We start from the raw sequence: 21,989 nt of genomic DNA, 5'->3' as shown, positions 1-21,989 counted from the left end.
GATCTGAGTGGAGTTAAATAGGGAAGCCAGCAAGCAATAAACGAGAGCAGCTGACAAAGCCAACCTCAGTGACCAGCAGTTCCGCTCAAAGCCACCAGAGGGAGTCCAAGAGCAGAACTAACCAAAGTACCATTCATGACCACAGGAGGGAGTCCGAGAACGGAATTCACAACAGGCAGGTGCCAAGCGAGGGTGGATTTCAGCATACGACGGGGGCTGTTGATAACAGATAAACTGTTAATGAAGGTGCAAGATCTGAGGAATTAATATAGGAGAAAGAGGTGATGAAGAAGCAGCTGTCAGGAGGTGAAGAGGATATTCTTCCCTCTCTGTTGTTTTTGTTTGGCGGGAGGGGATAGAGGAAAGCAGCATCAGTGTTACCCAGCCACCAACACAGGATGGGCTTGGACCTCATGGAAGAGCCCGACATCAGTGCCTGTTTGCTGCACTATCTGCAACATTATCCCCTTATAGTTATGATTCAAAATAGTGCTGACTACTAGGTTGCCACTATATAACACTAGAGCAACTACCATTAAGTAGTTGACACAATGAAGCTCACCAATAAATAAATCATTAAAATGTAACCTTTATTAAAGACACATAAAAGATCCATGTAACCACTGAAATATTAAATCACGAACAGTAACCCTGAATCAGAGGGGAACATCCACCCACAGACTAGCACATATAAATTAAATGCGTATCGGAGAAATAAATAATAACTGGCAAGGAAAAGCTGCATTATGTAATATACTGGAGTTGTAACACCTAAAGCACATGAATGCCTCACTCTGATACCCATAAGATTAGTGTATAACAAGAGAAGGAAAACCACACCTCTATATTGTATAAACCAATGGGGACCGCTGTGAGTGCCAAAATAAATACCAGATGAAACAAAGCCTCGTTCAATAAAGCAACAGCCAACACCTTACCAAATAAGTGCCCGTATAGTGGATGTCCTCCTCTGGCGCCCCAACGCGCGTTTCGCCCGCTCAGCTTCTTCCGGGGGCGCCCTTAGTGACAGAGCCAATTTGGTACTTAATGACCGAGCCAATTTTTACAATTCTGACCACTGTCACTTTATGAGGTTATAACTCTGGAACGCTTTAACAGATCCTGCTGATTCTGAGATTTTTTTTTGTGACATATTGTACTTCATGATAGTGGTAACATTTCTGCGATATTACTTGCGATTATTTATGAAAAAAACGGAAATATGGCGAAAATTTTTAAAATGTTGCAATTTTCAAAATTTGTATTTTTATTCCCTTAAATCAGAGAGATATGTCACAAAAAATAGTTAATAAATAACATTTCCCCCATGTGTACTTTACATCAGCAGAATTTTGGAAACAACATTTTTTTTTGTTAGGGAGTTATAAGGGTTAAAAGTTGACCAGCAATTTCTCATTTTTACAACACCATTTTTTTTTTAGGGACCACATCACATTTGAAGTCATTTCGAGGGGTGTATATGATAGAAAATAACCAAGTGTGACACCATTCTAAAAACTGCACCCCTCAAGGTGCTCAAAACCACATTCAAGAAGTTTATTAACCCTTTATGTGCTTCATAGGAACTGAAACAATGTGGAAGGAAAAAATGAACATTTAACTTTTTTTTGCAAACATTTTACTTCAGAACCATTTTTTTTTATTTTCACAAGTGTAAAAACAAAAATTTAACCATAAATTTTGTTGTGCAATTTCTCCTGAATATGCCGATACCCCATATGTGGGGGTAAACCACTGTTTGGGCGCACCGCAGAGCTTGGAGGAGAAGGAGCGCTGTTTGACTTTTTCAATGCAGAATTGGCTGGAATTGAGATCGGACACCATGTCGCATTTGGAGAGCCTCTGATGTGCCTAAACAGTGGAAACCCCCCACAAGTTACACCATTTTGGAAACTAGACCCCTTACGGAACTTATCTAGATGTGTGGTGAGCACTTTGAGCCCCAAAGTGCTTCACAGAAGTTTATAAAGTAGAGCCATGAAAATAAAAAGTCGCATTTTTTTTCTTCAAAAATGATTTTTTAGCCTGCAATTTTTTATTTTCACAAGGGTAACAGGAGAAATTAGACCAGAAAAGTTGTTGTGCAATTGCTCCTGAGTACGTCGATACCCCATATGTGGAGGGGGGCACTGTTTGGGCACCCATCGGGGCTCGGAAGGGAAGGAGCGCTGCTTGGAATGCAGACTTTGATGGGATGGTCTGCGGGCGTCATGTTGCATTTGCAGAGCTCCTGATGTCCCTAAACAGTAGAAACCCCCCACAAGTGACACCATTTTGGAAACTAGACCCCCCAAAGAGCTTATCTAGATGTGTGGTGAGCACTATTAACCCCCAACTGCTTCACAGAAGTTTATAATGTAGAGCCATGAAAATAAAAAAAATCATATTTTTTCCACAAAAATGATTTTTCACCCCAAAATTTTTACTTTTACAAGGGTAACAGGAGAAATTGGACCCCAAAATTTATTGTGCAATTTATGCTGAGTAGGCTGATACCCCATATGTGGGGGTAAACCACTATTTGGGCACGTGGCAGAGCTCGGAAGGGAAGGAGCGCCGTTTTGGATTGCAGACTTTGATAGAATGGTCTGCAGGCGTTATGTTGCATTTGCAGAGCCCCTGATGTACCTAAACAGTAGAAACCCCCCACAAGTGACCCCATTTTTGAAACTAGACCCCCCAAGGAACTTATCTAGATTTGTGGTGAGAACTTTGAATGCCCAAGTGCTTCACAGAAGTTTATAATGCAGAGTCGTGAAAATAAAATATATATTTTTTCCACAAAAAAGATTTTTAGCCCCCAAGTTTTTATTTTCACAAGGGTAACAAGAGAAATTAGACCCCAAAAGTTGTTGTCCAATTTGTCCTGAGTACACTGATACCCCATGTGTGGGGGGACCACTGTTTGGGCGCATGGCAGAGCTCGGAAGGGAAGGAGCACCGTTTTGGAATGCAGACTTTGATAAAATGATCTGCGGGCGTTATGTTGCATTTGCAGAGCTCCAGATGTACCTAAACAGTAGAAACCCCCCACAAGTGACCCCATTTTGGAAACTAGACCCCCAAGGAACTTATCTAGATGTGTGGTGAGAACTTTGAATGCCCAAGTGCTTCACAGAAGGTTATAATGCAGAGTCGTGAAAAAAAAAAATATTTTTTTCCACAAAAACCCTAACCCTAAATTTAGCCCCAACCCTAACCCTAACCCTAAATTTAGCCCCAACCCTAACCCTAACCCTAACTTTAGCCCCAACCCTAACCCTAACCCTAACTTTAGCCCCAACTCCTCTAGCTGCCGGCCGGCAGATCATGGCGGGTGCACTGCGCATGCGCCCGCCATTTTCTTACTAGAGGAAGAAGCCGCCAGCCAGGAGGAGACACAGGAGGACCCAGGGACACCAGTAAGTATAACAGGGTCCCTGAATCTCCCTATTTCTCTGTCCTCTGATGTGCGATCACATCAGAGGACAGAGAATTACACATCGCTTTTTTTTTTGCGATCGCCGGTAATTAACTGTTTACCGGCGATCGCAAAACAGGGGTCAGTAAAAACCAACCCCGATCATGTTCTTTGGGGTCTCGGCTACCCCCGGCAGCCGAGACCCCAAAGATCTTCCAGGTGCCAGCCGGCGGGCGCACTGCGTATGCGCCCGCCATTTTTTGGCTGAAAGAAGATGGCGGCGCCCATCGGGAGCCACGAGGAGCACTGGGGGAGACAGGTGAGTATCGGGGGGCTATTGGGGGCGATCGGGGACCCCATTTCTCTGTCCTCTGGTGTGCGATCACATCGGAGGACAGAGAAATTAAATTGGAAATCGCTTTTTTGTTTTTTTTTGTGACCGCCGGTAAACGGTTAATTACCAGCGATCGCAACTCGAGGGGTCGGTAAAAAAAAACCCGAATCATGTTCTCTGGGGTTTCGGCTACCCCCAGTAACCGAGACCCCAGAGAAAATCTGACTCTGGGGGGCACTATTCACTTTTTCCACAGCGCCGTTAATTAACTGCGCTGTGGTTTAAGTACCCTTAACTGCCGCCGTTAAAAGGCATATCGGCAGTCGTTAAGGGGTTAAAAGAGGTTTTACCCAAGACAGCAGTGAGGTACACAGTGTGCATCGCAGCTCTAGACTTGCAACCTCGGACACATCAATTCATCAACGCCAAAACATTAGCAGCAGCAGTAGTGTAAGTGTCAGAAACAATTTCTGTGAGTCCTTTGACACAATTTTTAGATCAACTTGTGCACCACATAACAGAGTCCAAGTCTGATATGTGGTGAACGAATGGAGAGGATGGTGCAGGAGTATCTAGATCTGAATATTAATACCATCATGGACAGTTTGGACCCTTTCACATTTTGGTCTTCAAGAATGTATGAGTGGTCTAAGCTCTCCTTTCATGCCTTGGAGGTTTTATAATGTTTGGCAGCCAGTATTCTCTTTGAATGTGTCTTCAGTGCTGCTGGTGGTGACGGATAAGCGCAGCCGGCTGTCCCCTGAAAGTGTAGACTAACTAACTTTCACCAAGATGAAAAAGTAATAGATCTCCAAGGAGTTTTGCACCCCAATCGCAGACTGTACAGATGTTATTAATGTGCTGCATTGATCCTGCATAATTGCAGTCTGTCTGTGATATCTTTATTGTGGCTTCAGTGCCTTCTGTTGCAGATGTTAAAATGAAATATGATCAGTCATGGTTGGTCTCCATCTGCTGGGTTGGCTGTAGTGGAAGACCTGTGGGTCCATATTATACTTTTTATACTCTCTTGAAATTGATGCCACTTTGGTGGTATCTTCCAATAATTTTTGGAAATGTGAACACTCCTGGTAGGCTGTCCATCTGCTGGGTTGGCTGTAGAGGAAGACTTGTCTGTCCCAGTTTTCCTAGTTATTTAGTATTGAAATTGATACCACTTTTATGGTGTCTGCCACTAATTGTTTCAAATGTGAAAACTCCTGATTGGGTCTCTCCATCTGCTGGGTTGGTTTTAATGGAAGATGTGTCGGTCCCTATTATACTATTTCTACTATGGTGAATTTCATACCACTTTGGTTGTGTCTGCCACTAATTTATGGAAATGTGAACACTCCTGACTGGGTGTCCATCTGCTGGGTTGGCTGTAATGGAAGCGATGTCACTCCCCATTATACTATTTCTACTGTGATGAAATTATTGCCACTTTGTTGGTCTCTGCCAATAATTGTTTGAAATGTGAACACTCCTGATTGGGTCTCTCCCTCTGCTGGGTTGTCTGTAGTTGAAGAGATATAGGTCCCTGTTGTTAGGTGTTGAGTTCTCGCCGCTGCACAGAGGAAATCACGAACCATGTCCACTGCGGTCTCCCATTCTCCAGCTGCAGTGGAACCTGCTCAGCGGAGATGTCGGTCTTAGCGTCTGGCTGAAGCTGATACTGTGCAAATGGTTACTGCTGCCTTTCCAGGCTCTGCCTTTGTAGCCAGCACTGATCAGCAGCAAGTAGGCCTTTCTGGGACTAAGTCCTGCTTTTCCCATACTGAGCATGCCCACGGAACGACCTCCCATTGGAGGTCAAGGGTCACATGCTCAGGTCCTGTTGCGGCTCCTATTGGACCATCAGGAAGGTCCCGGAGCGCTACTGCTATAAAAGGTTTGCATGTTCTAGTGTAAACTTATTTACTTGTGTGTGGGTAGATGAATGCCTGTCGATGGATGAAAGCTCCGAATCATTCCCATCCCTAGTGTTGTTGCCTGCTCGTGAATGGTGGAAGCTACCTAATGCCAGACAGTGCTACTCTGCACATCCAGCACACAATTCAGCGTCTCTCAGCAGTGATGGCCAGTGCGGCACCGTGCGCTTAGTGCGCTTTCCTGGCCCTGGTTAGGGTGGTTAGTGGCGTCCGCCAGAGCGGCGTTGTATGCACTCTTGTGAGATAAATTATTATTATTAGTTCAGTTCTATCCATGACACCACAGTAACGGTGTCAAGCGTAAGAGGTCTAGAGGAACTCTTTCCCCGTGTCTTGGGACAGAGTTCTGTGACCCTTTACTTGCGCTCTCTGTGCGGTATTGCGGCCCTGTGACGTAACAGGGTTCACTTCCTTCATACTGGGTGAAGCTAACCTGTGTGTGTATTCACATTACACTGCCATCTAGTCCGCCATTACCGAGCAGCAGGTGTCCTTTCTGCACGGAGGACCCCGGACTGCGAACACACCTCATATCCTCTCTAATTATTATTTGGTGCGTTCCGCCAGTCCTAACACCTATTTCTACTGTGGTGAAATTAATGCAACTTTGTTGGTGTCTGCCACTAATTTTTGTAAATGTGTAGACACCTGGTTGAGTCTGCTTCATGTATGTTGCCTGTAGCGGTAGGCCTCCGAGACCGTCAGGCCTCCACTCTTTTTGAGTCAACTACCCATGTTACTATCCTTAGGTTTTTCTGGCAATAATAGTCTATGAAACTGTTATTTGTGCCACCTGAGTGTGGCTGAGCACCGAAGCAAGTTGAGCTGTTGCATGTGGTATCATGGCTCTAAGCACAGCAGGCCTATACTGATCCCCCACCCACCTCGTCTTAATTTGAAGTTCAATTCAAAGCTGTAAATGCTGGCCCAGACCCATATGCCTCATGCATGGCTGATTGCTGCCGTGCCATTCTAAAACTTGTACTGGGGCTGAATTGAGGCATCTTCCTGGTGTCTGACCCTAATCTGATGTGTTTTGTCATCTTTTGGGAATGTTTGAAGGTATTTTGCATGCGTTTGTTTTTGACTCCCATTGACTCCAATGGCGTTCAGCTATGTTATGCGAATGTTTGACTAATAAATTGGCAAATATTTCAAATTTGGAGATCTGCAAATTGCCTCTTCAGAGAGGAAGAGGACTAGAACTCTAATGCCACCTATTGGAAGCAGCGAAATTTTGAGATTGTAATCTGAACTCAACATTGAAATATTCGCTCATCTCTAGTCTTGTATTCAAATCCCACTAAGGATAACATCTGAAAGGAGTTTGTATGTACTCCCCGTGTTTGTGTGGGTTTCCTGCGGGATACCCAGTTTCCTCCCACATTCAAAAGACATACTGATAGGGAATTTAGATTCTGACTGAGCCCCATTGGGGACAGTGATGATAATGTATGTTGAGTGCTGCGGAATATGATATCACTATATAAGCAAAGCATAATAAATAAATAAATATGTAATGTGAACAAACATGCTGATGTTTATGCAATTAATGTAAAATATCTGTGTAACCAGAACTGCTACTTAAAGGGATTGGAACAAAAGTCTGAAATCACTTAGTGACTGCAGACTGCTGAATGATGACATAACTTGGTGCGCACCCTGTTGTGAGGCCCTGGTATTCCTGGTGCAAGTGGGTGGTCACATGCTGACTGGACTCCTGTGTTTTTCTCAAAAGAAATCAGAGAATTGAGAGAAGCAGAAGAGACTCTAGTCTGCATGTGACTATATGTATTCAAATCACATATTGCCAATTCACACTTGTAATACTGGTGAAAAGTGGCAGCGTGCACGCCACATACTGTCATAATTCAAAAGCCTGCAATTACATAGTGACTGCAAACTTTCATTCCAAAAAGCAGAAGAAAAAATTGCGTCACTCACCATGTAGAGATAGATTTCAAAGTTCTTTTATTTCATCTGTGCGATAAAAACTTTGATTAGGATGTGCAGGCTAAGGAGGCATGCGGGCAGTGCAGGACGACGGCCGTTTCGCATTTGATCGCTTCAACGGGTCCAGGTGAGTGAGGGAGTGAAGTCATTTCCTTTTTAAAGGCTTAGACAAATGTTTAACATGTGAATTTTATCCATAGTAATAAAAATACCTAACATATACTCACTAATCACATTTAAATACAGATCTGCATTGAACCAATTCAATATTTCTTTACATTTCTTCTTTCTTTACAAAAAGACAGATAGATCTATTCTGTCATTTAAACCTAATGGACCCTGCGCATTAGTTTTCAGGATCCAACTGGGCTCAGAATTTTATTATGATTTCCACCCTGAGGTGGATATTTTACTACTTCCAGACCTGCAAATCGTAATAATTCAAGATTCGCATTACGTTTTTCCTTCATATGATGTCTAAGGTGTTGACGGTCTTTCCCTGACGGGTTCAAGAGAGGCCCGGATGTCTTCCTGGAGTGTAACAATATTGTATCTTACAGTTATTAGGTTCTTTAGAAGGACGTAGATCTGGGGATTTATTCTGACGGAATATAGGCTGAACTGGATGGACAAATGTCTTTTTTCGGCCTTGCTAACTATGTTACTATGTTACTATGATATGGATAAAATTCACATGTTAAACATTTCTATGCCTTTAAAAAGGAAATGACTTCACTCCCTCACTCACCTGGACCCCTTGAAGCGATCAAATGCGAAAGGGCCATTGTCCTGCACTCCCCGCATTCCTCCTTAGTCTGCACATAATCAAAGTTTTATCCACAGATGAAATAAAAGAACTTTGAAATTTATCTCTACATGGTGAGTGCCACATTTTTTTTTCTTATTACTTAATTTTGGATTTTTTTTTCATTGCTGAGCACTGGACACCAAATGAGTATGCTGTATATATTCAGTTTAAATAAGGATCCTTCATCTAAATACTAGTGTGTTTAATACCGCTCTGGTGCAGTTCACTTTGCTTCTATTTTTTAAACTTTTATTACAAGCCTGGACAGCACCTTTAAGAATGTCTCTAGCACTATTTGGCTTACTTGAAAAAGGGTTATTGTCAGAAATTGTATACTTTGCTTGAAATAAATACCATTTTCACCTTTTTTAATGGGAGTGATGCCATTTTTGTTATAGATATACTCCTTAACATTGAAATCACAACACCAAAAAGGAAAAGTCATGGAATTCTGGAAATCACAGAATGGATAGACATGTAACTGATGTAATGTAATTATGGTAGAAATGGAAATAACATTTTCAAAACTTCTTGAGTTATGCGATATGGATTCTGCGCACCACATTCATCAATCCTCGCACTTACACGTGATTGATGCTATAAATGAGTAATGTTCTGCCGCACTGAATGCACTTGGGCAAATCATTAAGATCCACTGCGACAGTCTTTTACAATTGTCGACCATTGTTGTCCCAGATGTGCTTGAAGGGAGCCAAGTCCAGAGACGCTGCAGGCCATGCTAGCAGGTTTATGTCATGCAGGCAGCTCACTTTAGCACAAGCAACATGCGACCTGAGGTTGTGTTGAAAAATGGCTCCTGTGACAATTTGCACCACTAGTTCCACAATTAAATCAATTTAACACAGAGCTCTTATTGACCTGAAATGAGGAGTAGTGAGGACCAACTAGAGTATATTATCCACCCAACACCGTTATCCCGGGAGTTGGACCCTATGAAGTTCCTTTGTGTTAAGAGTTATGCATTCTCAATAAATCTCACCCATATGTTCTCAGTTAAACCATTATACAGCCAAAAATAGAAAATGCAGCGAAGATGCTAAAGAGGGTGTACAGTGCAAGGTACTTAAACTCGCAGCATAAAATCACATACTTGTACATAATTATGGGGGTATCCAAGTGTGGAGGGGAATCAGGAACTAAGCTCTTTTCAAACACAATAGATACTGACTATATTATTATTATTTATTTATATAGCACCATTAATTCCATGGTGCTGTACATGAGAAAGGGGTTACATACAGGGTTATAGATATCGTTTATAGTAAACAAGTTTACAGTGACAGACTGGTACTGTATATTACATGCACACTGCTACTGTTAGCCATTTATAGACTTCTGTCAATCTCTGGCAGTCAAATGGAATGTGCTCTGGTGTTGGCCTTCACTAGCTCCAAATTGGTCTCTGTGAAGGATGACACCAAAGAGATCGCACAGAAACCCTCCACTGACACCATATGTGAAGGATTCGTACCTCGCCACCCCGCTTGTTGTTAATATAACGTCAGCGGGATCACGTGGTAAGGTCTCACCACTTTTACCAACCTGATGTTCCGCACCCCCTGGGGACACATATGATCATTTTAGCACAGTTTTACACAGACATCTCCCCTGTCCACATGGGCCCAGGGAGGCATGGGGAGTTTGAGGATGTGGCCCACACTTTCACTTACCACAACCCTGACAGACCCCTTTCACTAGCACCAGTGAAACAGCACCTGGTCAGCCCGGTAGAACTGCCACCAGTTCCTCGTTTGCTATACATCTGGTCCTTTAACAGTGTTAAATCTGGCCAGAAACCAACCTCGGTAGCATGGAACATTACACAGAGAAATTGATGTGTAGATTCGTGGAGCGAGATAAAAGAGCAGACCAAGGTTAAATAACATATTTAATCACCTTAAGGGCACACTAGACAGTACACTATATACAAAACAGTTACACATGCATAATGATGAGATATGCAAATACAATAGTGGTAGGACAAATTCTATAAGCAGAATATATGGGTCAATTACCAGTAGATGAAAGGCCTGGCTTGCAGGGGAGGGGCTGACACATGGGAGGCTTGTGGTCTTCTCTGTTCCTGGACTTCTTCTCACACAATATGTTGTTACAACCTCTCCAGAGAAAAAGAAATAGGCCAAGCTCTGCAGGACCAATTAACCCCTCTGGGTCACTCCCTTCCCCTTGCCTCTGCAGCTGCTAAACTCCAAAACCTATGAAAGATCATAACTCCTTTCTGGACAGTTCTATGGAGGTGGATCGGGTCGGGCTCCTGCTACACATTAAGACCAGACACAGTTTGCGTTCTGTTTCTTACTGAATGTTTTAGGTATCTCCTTACCAAGTGAGGTTAGGATGGTTCAAGACCGGATGGTCGCCTGTCATGTTCTGGGGATCTACGAAATGTAATCACTGTGTGGCAAAGATATACAATAAGCCCATATTCTCCTTATGAAAATCTAGCTGACTTAAGAAAGCAATTTTAGCATCTTGGTCTGCAAGCCTTTTGTTCTGCTCTGAGCTGGGCAAGGTGTCAATTCTGTCACTCACAGCCCTTTGATTTTCGACCCCCCTGCTACTTCTTGGTGTTTGGTTACAATTGCACACTGAAGGGGTTTTTATAATCCCATGCCAAATACAAATGATTGGCATGGAATTATGTCTCTAATATTTTTCCCAGTCCCCCAATAGAATACCATGGCAGTTAGGTGCTTGTTTAAGGAACTTGTTGCTGCAATCTTGGTACTTCTGCAAAGCTCAGCCACAGGAAGAGGTTCATGACTGACTGAAATTTTCATTGCATACCGCAATACTTTGAATTGTTGTATATTGTATAAGTGATAGGATGATCAAAGGTTCAAGTTCCTTAATGTGACTAGTAATTGTGAAAAATAGAAAAAGAATGGTAACAAAATGTAAACATTTTTAGAAAAATCAAAAAAATTGAATCAAGTACTATTTCTGGCATTAAAATTAAGTAAATTAAAAATGTACCATATTGGGTATCACTGCATCTGTAAGAGTTTGTGCTATCAAAATATAAAATTAATTGGTCCAAATGGTATGGTAAAAGTTTTAGCAAGAAGAGAAATCAATACAGTACAATTTCTAGTTTTTGGTCACCTCACCAATTCTTCTCTAAAAAATGCAATTATAAGTGGTAAATTATCATTTAGAACTTAAATTGGTATCAATATAACCTTCTGCTTGCCACTCTGAAAAAAATCACCCAGCTAAACATAAAAAAATTATAAATGTTATCATTCTCAAATGTTGACACAAAACCAATTTTTTTTATTTTGCAAACTTATGAAATTTTTATCTACTTAAATAAAAAAAATATGCATGCTTACTATCACTGTAAATCTAAGAATCATATTTCCGGGTAATTTTTAGCATAGAATGAATGCCATAGAAATAAAAAAAAACATAAAGGAATTGCATTTTTCTTCAAAATTTCAGTGAAATTGAATTTTGTTTCTTGTCTTCCAGTACATGGAATGTTAAAATAAATGGTTTAATTCAAAACTAGATCTTGTCCAGCAAATAAAATAAGCTCTCACATGGTTATGTCAACAAAAATATAAAAAAATAAAGCTTTTGGTAGAAAAAGAGGAAATAAATCATATGTAAAAAAAAAAATAGCAGTTGTAGAGATTCCTGTTCCTTAAAAAATGCATAAAATAGCATTATCATAATACAGATCTAGCAAAGGTTACCTTGACACAGATAGCAAAGTGGCATAATGACACCAAAAAGTTTTATTCCACCTACTGTGACTTCAGTTAATGGTGCAATATTAGTTTTCTTTATCAAGTGACAAGTTAACAAGATGCTGCATTGTGTGGTAATCTATGCCACATATGGAATTTTTTAAGTTTGGACTACTAGGACAAAAGGAACATTGAAAAAAATATTGGAGAATATTTGTGGCACCCCACGAATTCGGTTGCCACTGTGGCATTGCCTCCCTCACAGGGAGTAATGTCATGCCTGGAAGCAAGGAGGGGTCCCCTTACCAGGTGTCAGTAGGAGAGAAGTAGAGCAGAACCAGGGGAGTGGAGCTGTGATTAAACTCACCCCAGAGCTGAGCACTAGGAACCGGATACCGGTGTCCGTGGTTGCGTGGGGACTGAAGTCCCATCAGCTAAATCCCAAAGGGCAGGGGACTGCAGGTCTCCTGGCCCGATCTAATACCTGGCGCAGAGCAGCATACCAGAGACTGGAGATGACACAATGGAGTGGTACCTGTGATAGGCTCGAGGTGCCTGCCATGCGGGCAATGGTTAGTTTTTAAAAACAGAGATTGTTAGCAGCAGGAAGGTGAGCAGTAAGGAAAAAGGGAGGACAACGCAGAAGGAAGGCCTCCATACCTAACTGGCTAGATGTGTCCAAAAATTGCTTCCAGGCTGCCCAGCTCTCCATTACGATCTGTTACCAGTACCCCAGTCTGTACTATCAACCATCAAGTAAAGAAAATGAAAACTACAGCCCTTGTGTCATTCAGTGATCTCTTGCGCCCTGATTCCTGCATCACAAGGTACAAGAAGACTGACATAAATGGGACCAATAGCCCTGGGGCCCCACTCCACCTGTGGGGAGCAGAACCATCCCAGCTGTGGCACCATCAGCCCCAGCGGTCTCCTTTAGCAGCGTCCACCATCCATTGCCAAACACCACAGGTGGCATCACATTAAATCCCATATACATATTCCCCATTTTACGGCACAGCCAGGGCCACGGAGTCGGATCACGACAACGTGACTTCCCCAAAGAACTGTCCGATCCGATTCCGAGTACCCCACGGCCCCTGTGGGCGTGTCATATTGCTCATACTCTATACTGTTTAGTTGCTGCCACTTCCATTACTATTACCAAAAGACAGCAACACATCTCCTGCTTGCCCACTTTGTTCTGTAGCTCAACTGTACTGCTGTTGGAATCCTACCCTTTATAAGGTAAATTGACCTGAAACTGCTCCCAAAACAGGATTTTTTTTTGCATGGCTTCAAAAAAAGTGATTGCTTCTTCATTTCCCAAACAACAAACCTGTTGTTGATCCCATAAAAAGGGATAATTTTTGGACCGCTTGTTAAAAAGCCATTACTCTTTCTTTTCTCAAATAGCAAACCTGTTGTTCATCAAAGCATAGTGATAATATTAAGAAAGTTTGTTACAAAATTCCATTGCTTCTTCTCTTTCCAAACAGCCAACCTGTTAATTTTTACATAATAGGATAATGTTTTGGAAGGCTTGTAAATAAAACCTTTATCTTATTGATTTAACAAATAGCAAACCTGGTGATACTCCCCAAAAAAGGATAATTTTTATCACCGTTTATCAGAAAACCATGGGTTCTCACCACTTATGCATAAACACAGGCACTGTAGTTATCTGTCCCCAAAAAAGTTAAAATTTTTAAACTGTTTTTAATTTTAAAAGTCATAACAATTCCAATATTGCAATATGTTATTAAACAGGCTTTTATTTATAACCAGTTACCATCTGTTTACCAATAGTTATTTATTGTATGTTGAAAAAACTAAAAAACTGAAAGAGCTTTGCCTTTGAAAGCACAGCCAATGGGGAAGAGCTGTAACAAACAAAATTGCATAGCCTATTTAAAAATGCATTTTTTATTGAAACCGTCAAAAAAATTACTTGAATTTTTTATTTTATCAAGTTTTCAGATGAGATCTAGAAGAATTTCAGATTGTTTATTGTGACTGTTTTTTGTAGATCGGTCAATCCCGTTGGAACATACATTACTTAGAGTCACAACTTGGCATGGGTTGCTGAATGAAACGAAAGATAATTCATGTGGATAGCAGTGATAGTAATTTCATGTTTTGGTCAGAAATTATGTATTCTGTGATAATCTGTTACAAATTTGGCATGAATGAAGCTTTAAGAGCTCCAGGTCTTCGGGTCAAGTACAAATTGGCACTGAGCTTGGGGTAGAGAAGGGACAAGGAGGTTTTACACTACAAAAATCCAATGTTTTTCTATGTTTACCAGTAATATCGTTACGCTTTTAATAAAAATAAATTTAAACGAAGAACATCTTGGATTGGATTTTTTCTAATAGTGTCTTTGACATCTTTATTTCTAACACTGTAAATGATAGGGTTTAGCATGGGCGTCACAGCTGAGTAGATTATAGAGACAGACTTATCCATGTTTACAGAACGAGAAGGTGGCCTTAAATATAGAAGCATAATGGTCCCATAGTAGAAAGTCACCACAATAATGTGGGAGACACATGTAGACAGAGCTTTATATCTCCCATCAGATGAATTGATCTTCATGATTGTGGACACAATATGGATATAGGAAATCAGGATCAAGAGGAAAGATAAACTAACTATGATCCCTGCCGAAATGTACATTGCTAACTCATGGAAAAAAGTGTCACTGCAAGACATTTGTAAAAATGGAGGAACCTCGCAAAAGAAGTGGTTTACATGATTGGAACGGCAGAAGGACATCTGAAAGGTGTCGATCACTTCCATAAATGAGTGGATGAAGTTTGAGGTCCATGACGCAGCGGCCAGACTGATACACATCTTCCTGCTCATGATGATGTTGTAATGCAGTGGCTTACAGATAGCAACAAATCTATCATAAGCCATTACAGCAAGTATGAAACACTCTGTAGACCCAAAAGCCAAGTGAAAATGCATTTGGATGGCACATTCCAGTAGAGAGACGCTCTTGTCTGCAGATAATGTGTTCTTTATTATTTTAGGCACCACAGTGGTAGAGAAGCAAATGTCAACGAAGGAAAGATTTGTTAGAAAAAAGTACATGGGAGTGTGGAGCTTTGGATTGATAGTTACCACTATGATCAGTAGAAAGTTTGCTAACAATGTTATCAAATAAATAACCAAGAATGAAAGGACACCAATAACCTTCAAGTGCGGAACATCAGACAAACCGAGGAGAATAAATCTGGTCGCAGAGGATTGGTTGAATGGGTCCATAACACATAAATAGGCACCTGGCATGAATAAAAATATGAATATGAATAACAATATCTGAATATTGTATTGTCTTGTCTTAATCATTACATCAGTAGTAGGGTTGAGCGACTTTCATTTTTTTAAGATCGAGTCGGGTTTTGTGAAACCCGACTTTGTCCAGAGTCGAGTCGAGTGCAGTCGGCCGATTATCGCTAAAAGTCGGGGATCGACCGAAACACGAAACCCAATGCAAGTCAATGGGGAAGCATAGTCGGCAGTGAGTGGAGGCCAGGAAAACACCTACAGTGCCCATTTTAATGCCAAAAACATCCATTCTTGTTTCTGAAGCTTGTCAATCTTAATTAACTTTATAATAATAGTTGTTCAATGGAACTTGGGGGTCATTTGGCAAATTTGTGGGGGGTAGGGCTGGTTCAAGGTTTTAGTGGGCCCAGGAATCGTGGACTACGTCACGGCGGTGGAGCAGGGAGAGGAAAGTATTTCAACGTGGCAAGTGCTGTGATCCTGAGCAAGCAGGGGGGCACACTTGTTCGCATTGGCACTGGCACAGGGCCCTCAAAGTACAGCGGTGTGTTTGCACGGCGGGGGCGCCTCCCACCAGCAGCGACACTTTTTCGTACTCTTAGGGGCCCTGTGCCAGTGACGTCGCCAACGAGTATGCCCCCCCACCTGATGAAGGAACCTGCACTTTCATCTGCACCTTCCTCTTTGTCCCTGTGTAAGGTGGTATAACATGCGGGAAGGGGAACCTTACTTTCAGCAGGGTCAGATTCTGGCTGTGTAGAGTGCAAGGGGAATGTAGTGGTCTAGGTCAATGTACCAGCAGACTCATCTAGCAGTGGCTGGGCAATGGGCAGGATGAGGAGGAAACAGATATAGGGCCAAAGAATAAAGTAGGCTAAATGCAGTTCAAAATTGGTAACAGGACAGGACTAAACAGGCGGCATTGCTTTGTTCAGTGGAGTAGCAAACCCAGGAACAGCAGACACTGTTTTAAGGGCCCAACCACACTAGTAGGCCAAATGCAGTTTAATATCTGATACTATAGGCCCAAAGCCAGAAGGTTGAAGCTCAGCTTTATTCAGTTGAGGGCAAACACCAGGGAGGGGCAGACACCGTTAGTAGGCCCTAACCACCAATTTTTAAAAACACAGCACTTAATGAGAGCCAGAAGGTTGAAGCTCAGCTTTATTCAGTTGAGGAAAAACACCAGGGAGGGGCAGACACCGTTAGTAGGCCCTAACCACCAATTTTTAAAAACACAGCACTTAATGAGAGCCAGAAGGATGAAGCTCAGCTTTATTCAGTTGAGGACAAACACCAGGCAGGGGCAGACACCGTTAGTAGGCCGTAACCAAAGTTGAAGGCCAAATGCAGTTTAATATCTGATACTATAGGCCGAAAGCCAGAAGGTTGAAGCTCAGCTTTATTCAGTTGAGGAAAAACACCAGGGAGGGGCAGACACCGTTAGTAGGCCCTAACCACCAATTTTTAAAAACACAGCACTTAATGAGAGCCAGAAGGATGAAGCTCAGCTTTATTCAGTTGAGGACAAACACCAGGCAGGGGCAGACACCGTTAGTAGGCCGTAACCAAAGTTGAAGGCCAAATGCAGTTTAATTTCTGATACTATAGGCCGAAAGCCAGAAGGTGGAAGCTCCGATTTAGACAGTGGAGGACAATTTGAATTAGGGACTGCAGACAGACTTAGTAGGCTGTCCCCTGTGGACCATGCATCCAACACATTAACCCATTGCGCCGTAATGGACACGTAATCTTCCGTGGCCATGCCTACAGGTCCATGCGTCTGTTGTCAGGTGCACCTTTGTACTCACAGATTGCCAGAGTGCATGGACAATGCGGTCTTCTACATGCTGGTGGAGGGTTGGGATGGCTTTTCTCGCAAAAGAAGTGTTGACTGGTTAGCTTGTAGCGTGGTACAGCGTAGTCCATCATGGCCTTATTAATAGTAAATAAAATATATAACTAGGCTCTATGAACTTTTAAATAGGTTCCAGGGGTACACGGGCAGCATTGGTGTGGTCAGTGGAGGAGTATTGCAAGTAGGGGCCGCAGACAGGCTCACAAAGGCCTAAATTAACAAACAGTAGGCAGTCATGGCAGTTTGAAATCGGTTACATGGATACACAGGCAGGCACTGCAGGCAGCATTGTGGTCAGTGGAGGAGTATTGCAAGTAGGGGCCGCAGACAGGCTCACAAAGGCCTAACATAACAAACAGTAGGCAGTCATGGCAGTTTGAAATCGGTTACATGGATACACAGGCAAGCACTCCAGGCAGCATTGTGGTCAGTGGAGGAGTATTGCAAGTAGGGGCCGCAGACAGGCTCACAAAGGCCTAAAATAACAAACAGTAGGCAGTCATGGCAGTTTTACATCGGTTACATGGATACACAGGCAGGCAGCATTGTGGTCAGTGGAGGAGTAATGCAAGTAGGGACGGCAGACAGGCTATCAAAGGCCTAAAATAACCAACAATAGGCTCATGGCAGTTTTACATCGGTTACATGGATACACAGGCAGGCAGCATTGTGGTCAGTGGAGGAGTATTGCAAGGAGTGTCTGACACAGTTAGTACTCCAAAAAAATAAATAGATGTGAATGTCTCGCAAAACAACTATAAGTAAAAAAAGGGTGGCATGCTTAGGTACAGGGGTGGGCTCATCTGCAGAGTTTATGACAAAGTAATTTGGCAGTAAATTAGTATTTACTGGTGTCAATATAGGACACTGACCCAGACTACTTTAACTTACATCATAGATGCAAACAAATTGGTATTGTTTGTCATTGCCAGGCATTGAATGATGTCAGTGCATAGACTAAACATTGGTGGAGCTGTGTGAGATAATTTTGCACGTGGTACAGCACAGTTTGAGCTGGGGGGGGGGGAACTCTCTTGTGGCCGGCGGTACCGCCCCAGGGCCCCTCATGTTACAACGGTGTGTCTGACGTTGGGTGCACACCACCACCGCCAGAGACACTACATTGTACTATGAGGGACCCAGTGGCAATGCCGTCGACCAAAAGCGGGCACACCCGCCTCTTCAGACAATCAGCACTGTAACGGGTGCTTGCGCCAAGTGGCGAGACAACGGCCCCGTGGGGTGATTTTTCCCATTGGGGGAGGTGTAAACATGTCGTATGCTGGACAAACAGCTGCTGCAAATTAACAGATTGGAACACTCAGTAAGACCAGTCCACAAGCAAGACCTTTTTATAGGAAAGCTAGGTGTCAGCCGGGAAAGGTGGGGCAAAATAATTTGAAATCCAGGAGTGGTTCATTTTAATGAAGGTGAGATCATCCACATTTTGGGTAGCCAGACGAGTCCTTTTTTCGGTTAATATTGAACCAGCAGCACTGAATGCTCTTTCTGATAGCACACTAGCTGCTGGGCAAGCAAGCTCCTGCAACGCATATTCTGCCAATTCAGGCCAGGTGTCTAATTTTGATGCCCAGTAATCAAATGGGAATGACGGTTGAGGGAGAACATCGATAAGGGAAGAAAAATAGTTAGTAACCATACTGGACAAATGTTGTCTCCTGTCACTTTGAATAGATGCTGCAGTACCTGTCCTGTCTGCGGTCATTGCGAAATCACTCCACAACCTGGTCAGAAAACCCCTCTGTCCAACGCCACTTCTGATCTGTGCACCCCTAACACCTCTGCCATGTAGCCCCCTGCAGCTTGTGTGAGAACCATCACGGGCGCTGTGTGCTGGGAATGCCTGAATCAAACGGTCTACAAGAGTAGCTTGTTTGGTTGCTAAGATTTGTTCGAGGTTCTCATGTGAGATAATATTTTGCAATTTGCCTTTATAGTGAGGGTCAAGGATGCAGGCCAAACAGTAATCGTCATCGCTCATCATTTTAGTAATGCGTGGGTCCTTTTTGAGGATACGTAAGGCATAATCCGCCATGTGGGCCAAAGTTCCTGTTGGCAAATCTGCGGTTGTGCTGGTTTGAGGGGCAGTTACAGGCAAATCTACGTCACTTGTCTCCCTTAAAAAAACAGAACACGGCCTTGCAACGCCACTAATTTCTGTTGGCCCAGGAGAAGCTTCCTCATTAAAAAAGTGTTCATCCCCATCATCCTCCTCGTCCTCCTCCTCCTCTTCGCCCGCTACCGCGTCCTCTACACGGCCCTGACCAGACAATGGCTGACTGTCATCAAGGCTTTCCTCTTCCTCGGCTGCAGACGCCTGCTCCTTTATGTGCGTCAAACTTTGCATCAGCAGACGCATTAGGGGGATGCTCATGCTTATTATGGTGTTGTCTGCACTAACCAGCCGTGTGCATTCCTCAAAACACTGAAGGACTTGACACAGGTCTTGTAGCTTCGACCACTGCACACCTGACAACTCCATGTCTGCCATCCAACTGCCTGCCCGTGTATGTGTATCCTCCCACAAAAACATAACAGCACGCCTCTGTTCGCACAGTCTCTGAAGCATGTGCAGTGTGGAGTTCCACCTTGTTGAAATGTCGATGATTAGACGATGCTGGGGAAGGTTCAAAGACCGCTGATAGTTCTGCATACGGCTGGAGTGTACGGGCGAACGGTGGATATGCGAGCAAAGTCTGCGCACTTTGAGGAGCAGGTCGGGTAACCCCGGATAACTTTTCAGGAAGCACTGCACCACCAGGTTTAAGGTGTGAGCCAGGCAAGGAATGTGTTTCAGTTGGGAAAGGGCTATGGCAGCCATGAAATTCCTTCCGTTATCACTCACAACCTTGCCTGCCTCAAGATGTACAGTGCCCAGCCATGACTGAGTTTCATTCTGCAAGAACTCGGACAGAACTTCCGCGGTGTGTCTGTTGTCGCCCAAAGACTTCATTGCCAATACAGCCTGCTGACGCTTGCCACTAGCTGTCCCATAATGGCACACCTGGTGTGCAACAGTGGCAGCTGCGGATGGAGTGGATGTGCGACTGGGGTGTGTGGACGAGCTCTTGCTTCTGCATGAGGAGGAGGAAGAGGAGTAGGGGGGGCGAACGCCTACAGCCAACTCTATTCTTGACCGTGGACTAGGCAAAACTGTCCCAATATTGCTGTCCCCTGTGGACCCTGCATCCACCACATTCACCCAGTGTGCCGTGATGGACACGTAACGTCCCTGGCCATGCCTACTGGTCCATGCATCTGTTGTCAGGTGCACCTTTGTAGTCACAGACTGCCTGAGTGCATGGACAATGCGGTCTTTAACATGCTGTTGGAGGGCTGGGATGGCTTTTCTAGAAAAGAAGTGCCGACTGGGTAGCTCTTAGTGTGGTACAGCGTAGTCCATCAGCGCTTTGAAAGCTTCACTTTCAACTAACCGGTAGGGCATCATCTCTAATGAGATTAGTCTAGCAATGTGGGCGTTCAAACCCTGTGTACGCGGATGCGAGGATGAGTACTTCCTTTTCCTAACAAGAGTCTCATGTAGGGTGAGCTGGACTGGAGAGCTGGAGATCATGGAACTAGCGGTGGTGCCGGTGGACATGGGTGACTGAGAGAGGGTTGGAGATGGTATTCTTGCCGGTGCCCTACATGCAGTGTTTCCTACTACTAACCTGGTGATTCCCTGACTGCTTTGGCCTGGCGACGAAAGCTGCACAGATACTGCAGGTGGTGTGGGAAATGGTCGGCTTACAGGGAGGGAAGGTGTTGTGGATTCTGTTTGCGGGCTCCCTCTGGTGGTTACTGCTGGTACTGGGTGACTTTGGTGGGTTGCGGCCTTTGGTTTCCATCTGTCCATCAGAGGCTGGGTGTTTCCTATTTTACCTGGCCTCTCTGTCATTTCCCTTGCCGGCTATCAATGTGTTCAGATGTGCTCTGTTTGGTTCCTGCCTACCTGCTCCCAGATCTTTCAGGATAAGCTAAGTGCTGATTTTCAGTTGTTCGTTTTTTTTTTTGTCCAGCTTGCTTAGAATGTCTCTTTGTTAGCTGGTTGCTCTAGTGGACTGAGGTTCCCCCCATGTGCCATGAGTTGGCACATGGGTTCTTGTAATCTCAGGATGGTTTTTTTGATTAGGATTTTTTGCTGACCGCTCAGTCCCCTTTTGTGTCATTCTGCTTTCTAGTTTTCAGCGGGCCTCTATTTGCTAAAGCTATATACATCATCTCTATGTGTGTGCCTTCCTCTCATTTCACCGTCAATACATGTGGGGGGCAACTATATCTTTGGGGTTAATTCCTCTGGAGGCAAGTGAGGTCTTTGTTTTCTCTGCAGTACTAGTTAGCTCTTAGGCTGGTGCGTGGCGTCTAGAACCAACGTAGGCACGCTCCCTGGCTATCTCTAGTTGCGTTTGTCAGGCGTAGGGCAGCGGTCAGCCCAGGTTCCATCACCCTAGAGCTCGTCCGATATTTATTATACTTTGCTTATCCGGTGCTATCCCTAGCCATTGGGGATTCATGACAGTATAGCCGGCCCACAAAGTGTTAATTGTTTGGGCTGAAGCAGGAGAAAAAGAAGTGTTCAAGGAAAATTTTTTTTTTTTTTTTTTTCCTTCAGAGTTTTGCTGCCTAGCCCTT

At 43.5% G+C, this 21,989-nt stretch overlaps 1 protein-coding gene across 1 annotated transcript; it reads right to left on the bottom strand.

The window, feature by feature from the left end:
• Window positions 1–14,497: 14,497 nt before the first annotated feature.
• LOC143793904 (olfactory receptor 5AR1-like) lies at window positions 14,498–15,454 on the bottom strand. The gene has a single exon (XM_077280843.1). The coding sequence runs from the start codon at window positions 15,452–15,454 to the stop codon at window positions 14,498–14,500; it is 957 nt and encodes a 318-aa protein (XP_077136958.1).
• Between the last annotated feature and the right edge of the window lie 6,535 nt (window positions 15,455–21,989).

This window comes from Ranitomeya variabilis, chromosome 1, assembly GCF_051348905.1.
Source record: "Ranitomeya variabilis isolate aRanVar5 chromosome 1, aRanVar5.hap1, whole genome shotgun sequence".
In the NCBI taxonomy this organism is placed as follows: Eukaryota; Metazoa; Chordata; class Amphibia; order Anura; family Dendrobatidae; genus Ranitomeya; species Ranitomeya variabilis.
This window is presented reverse-complemented; position numbering and strand designations above follow the sequence as displayed.

Bases quoted from the DNA above. Each gene is read 5' to 3' on its own strand.
- LOC143793904 (XM_077280843.1), bottom strand. From the start codon at position 15,454: ATGGACCCATTCAACCAATCCTCTGCGACCAGATTTATTCTCCTCGGT.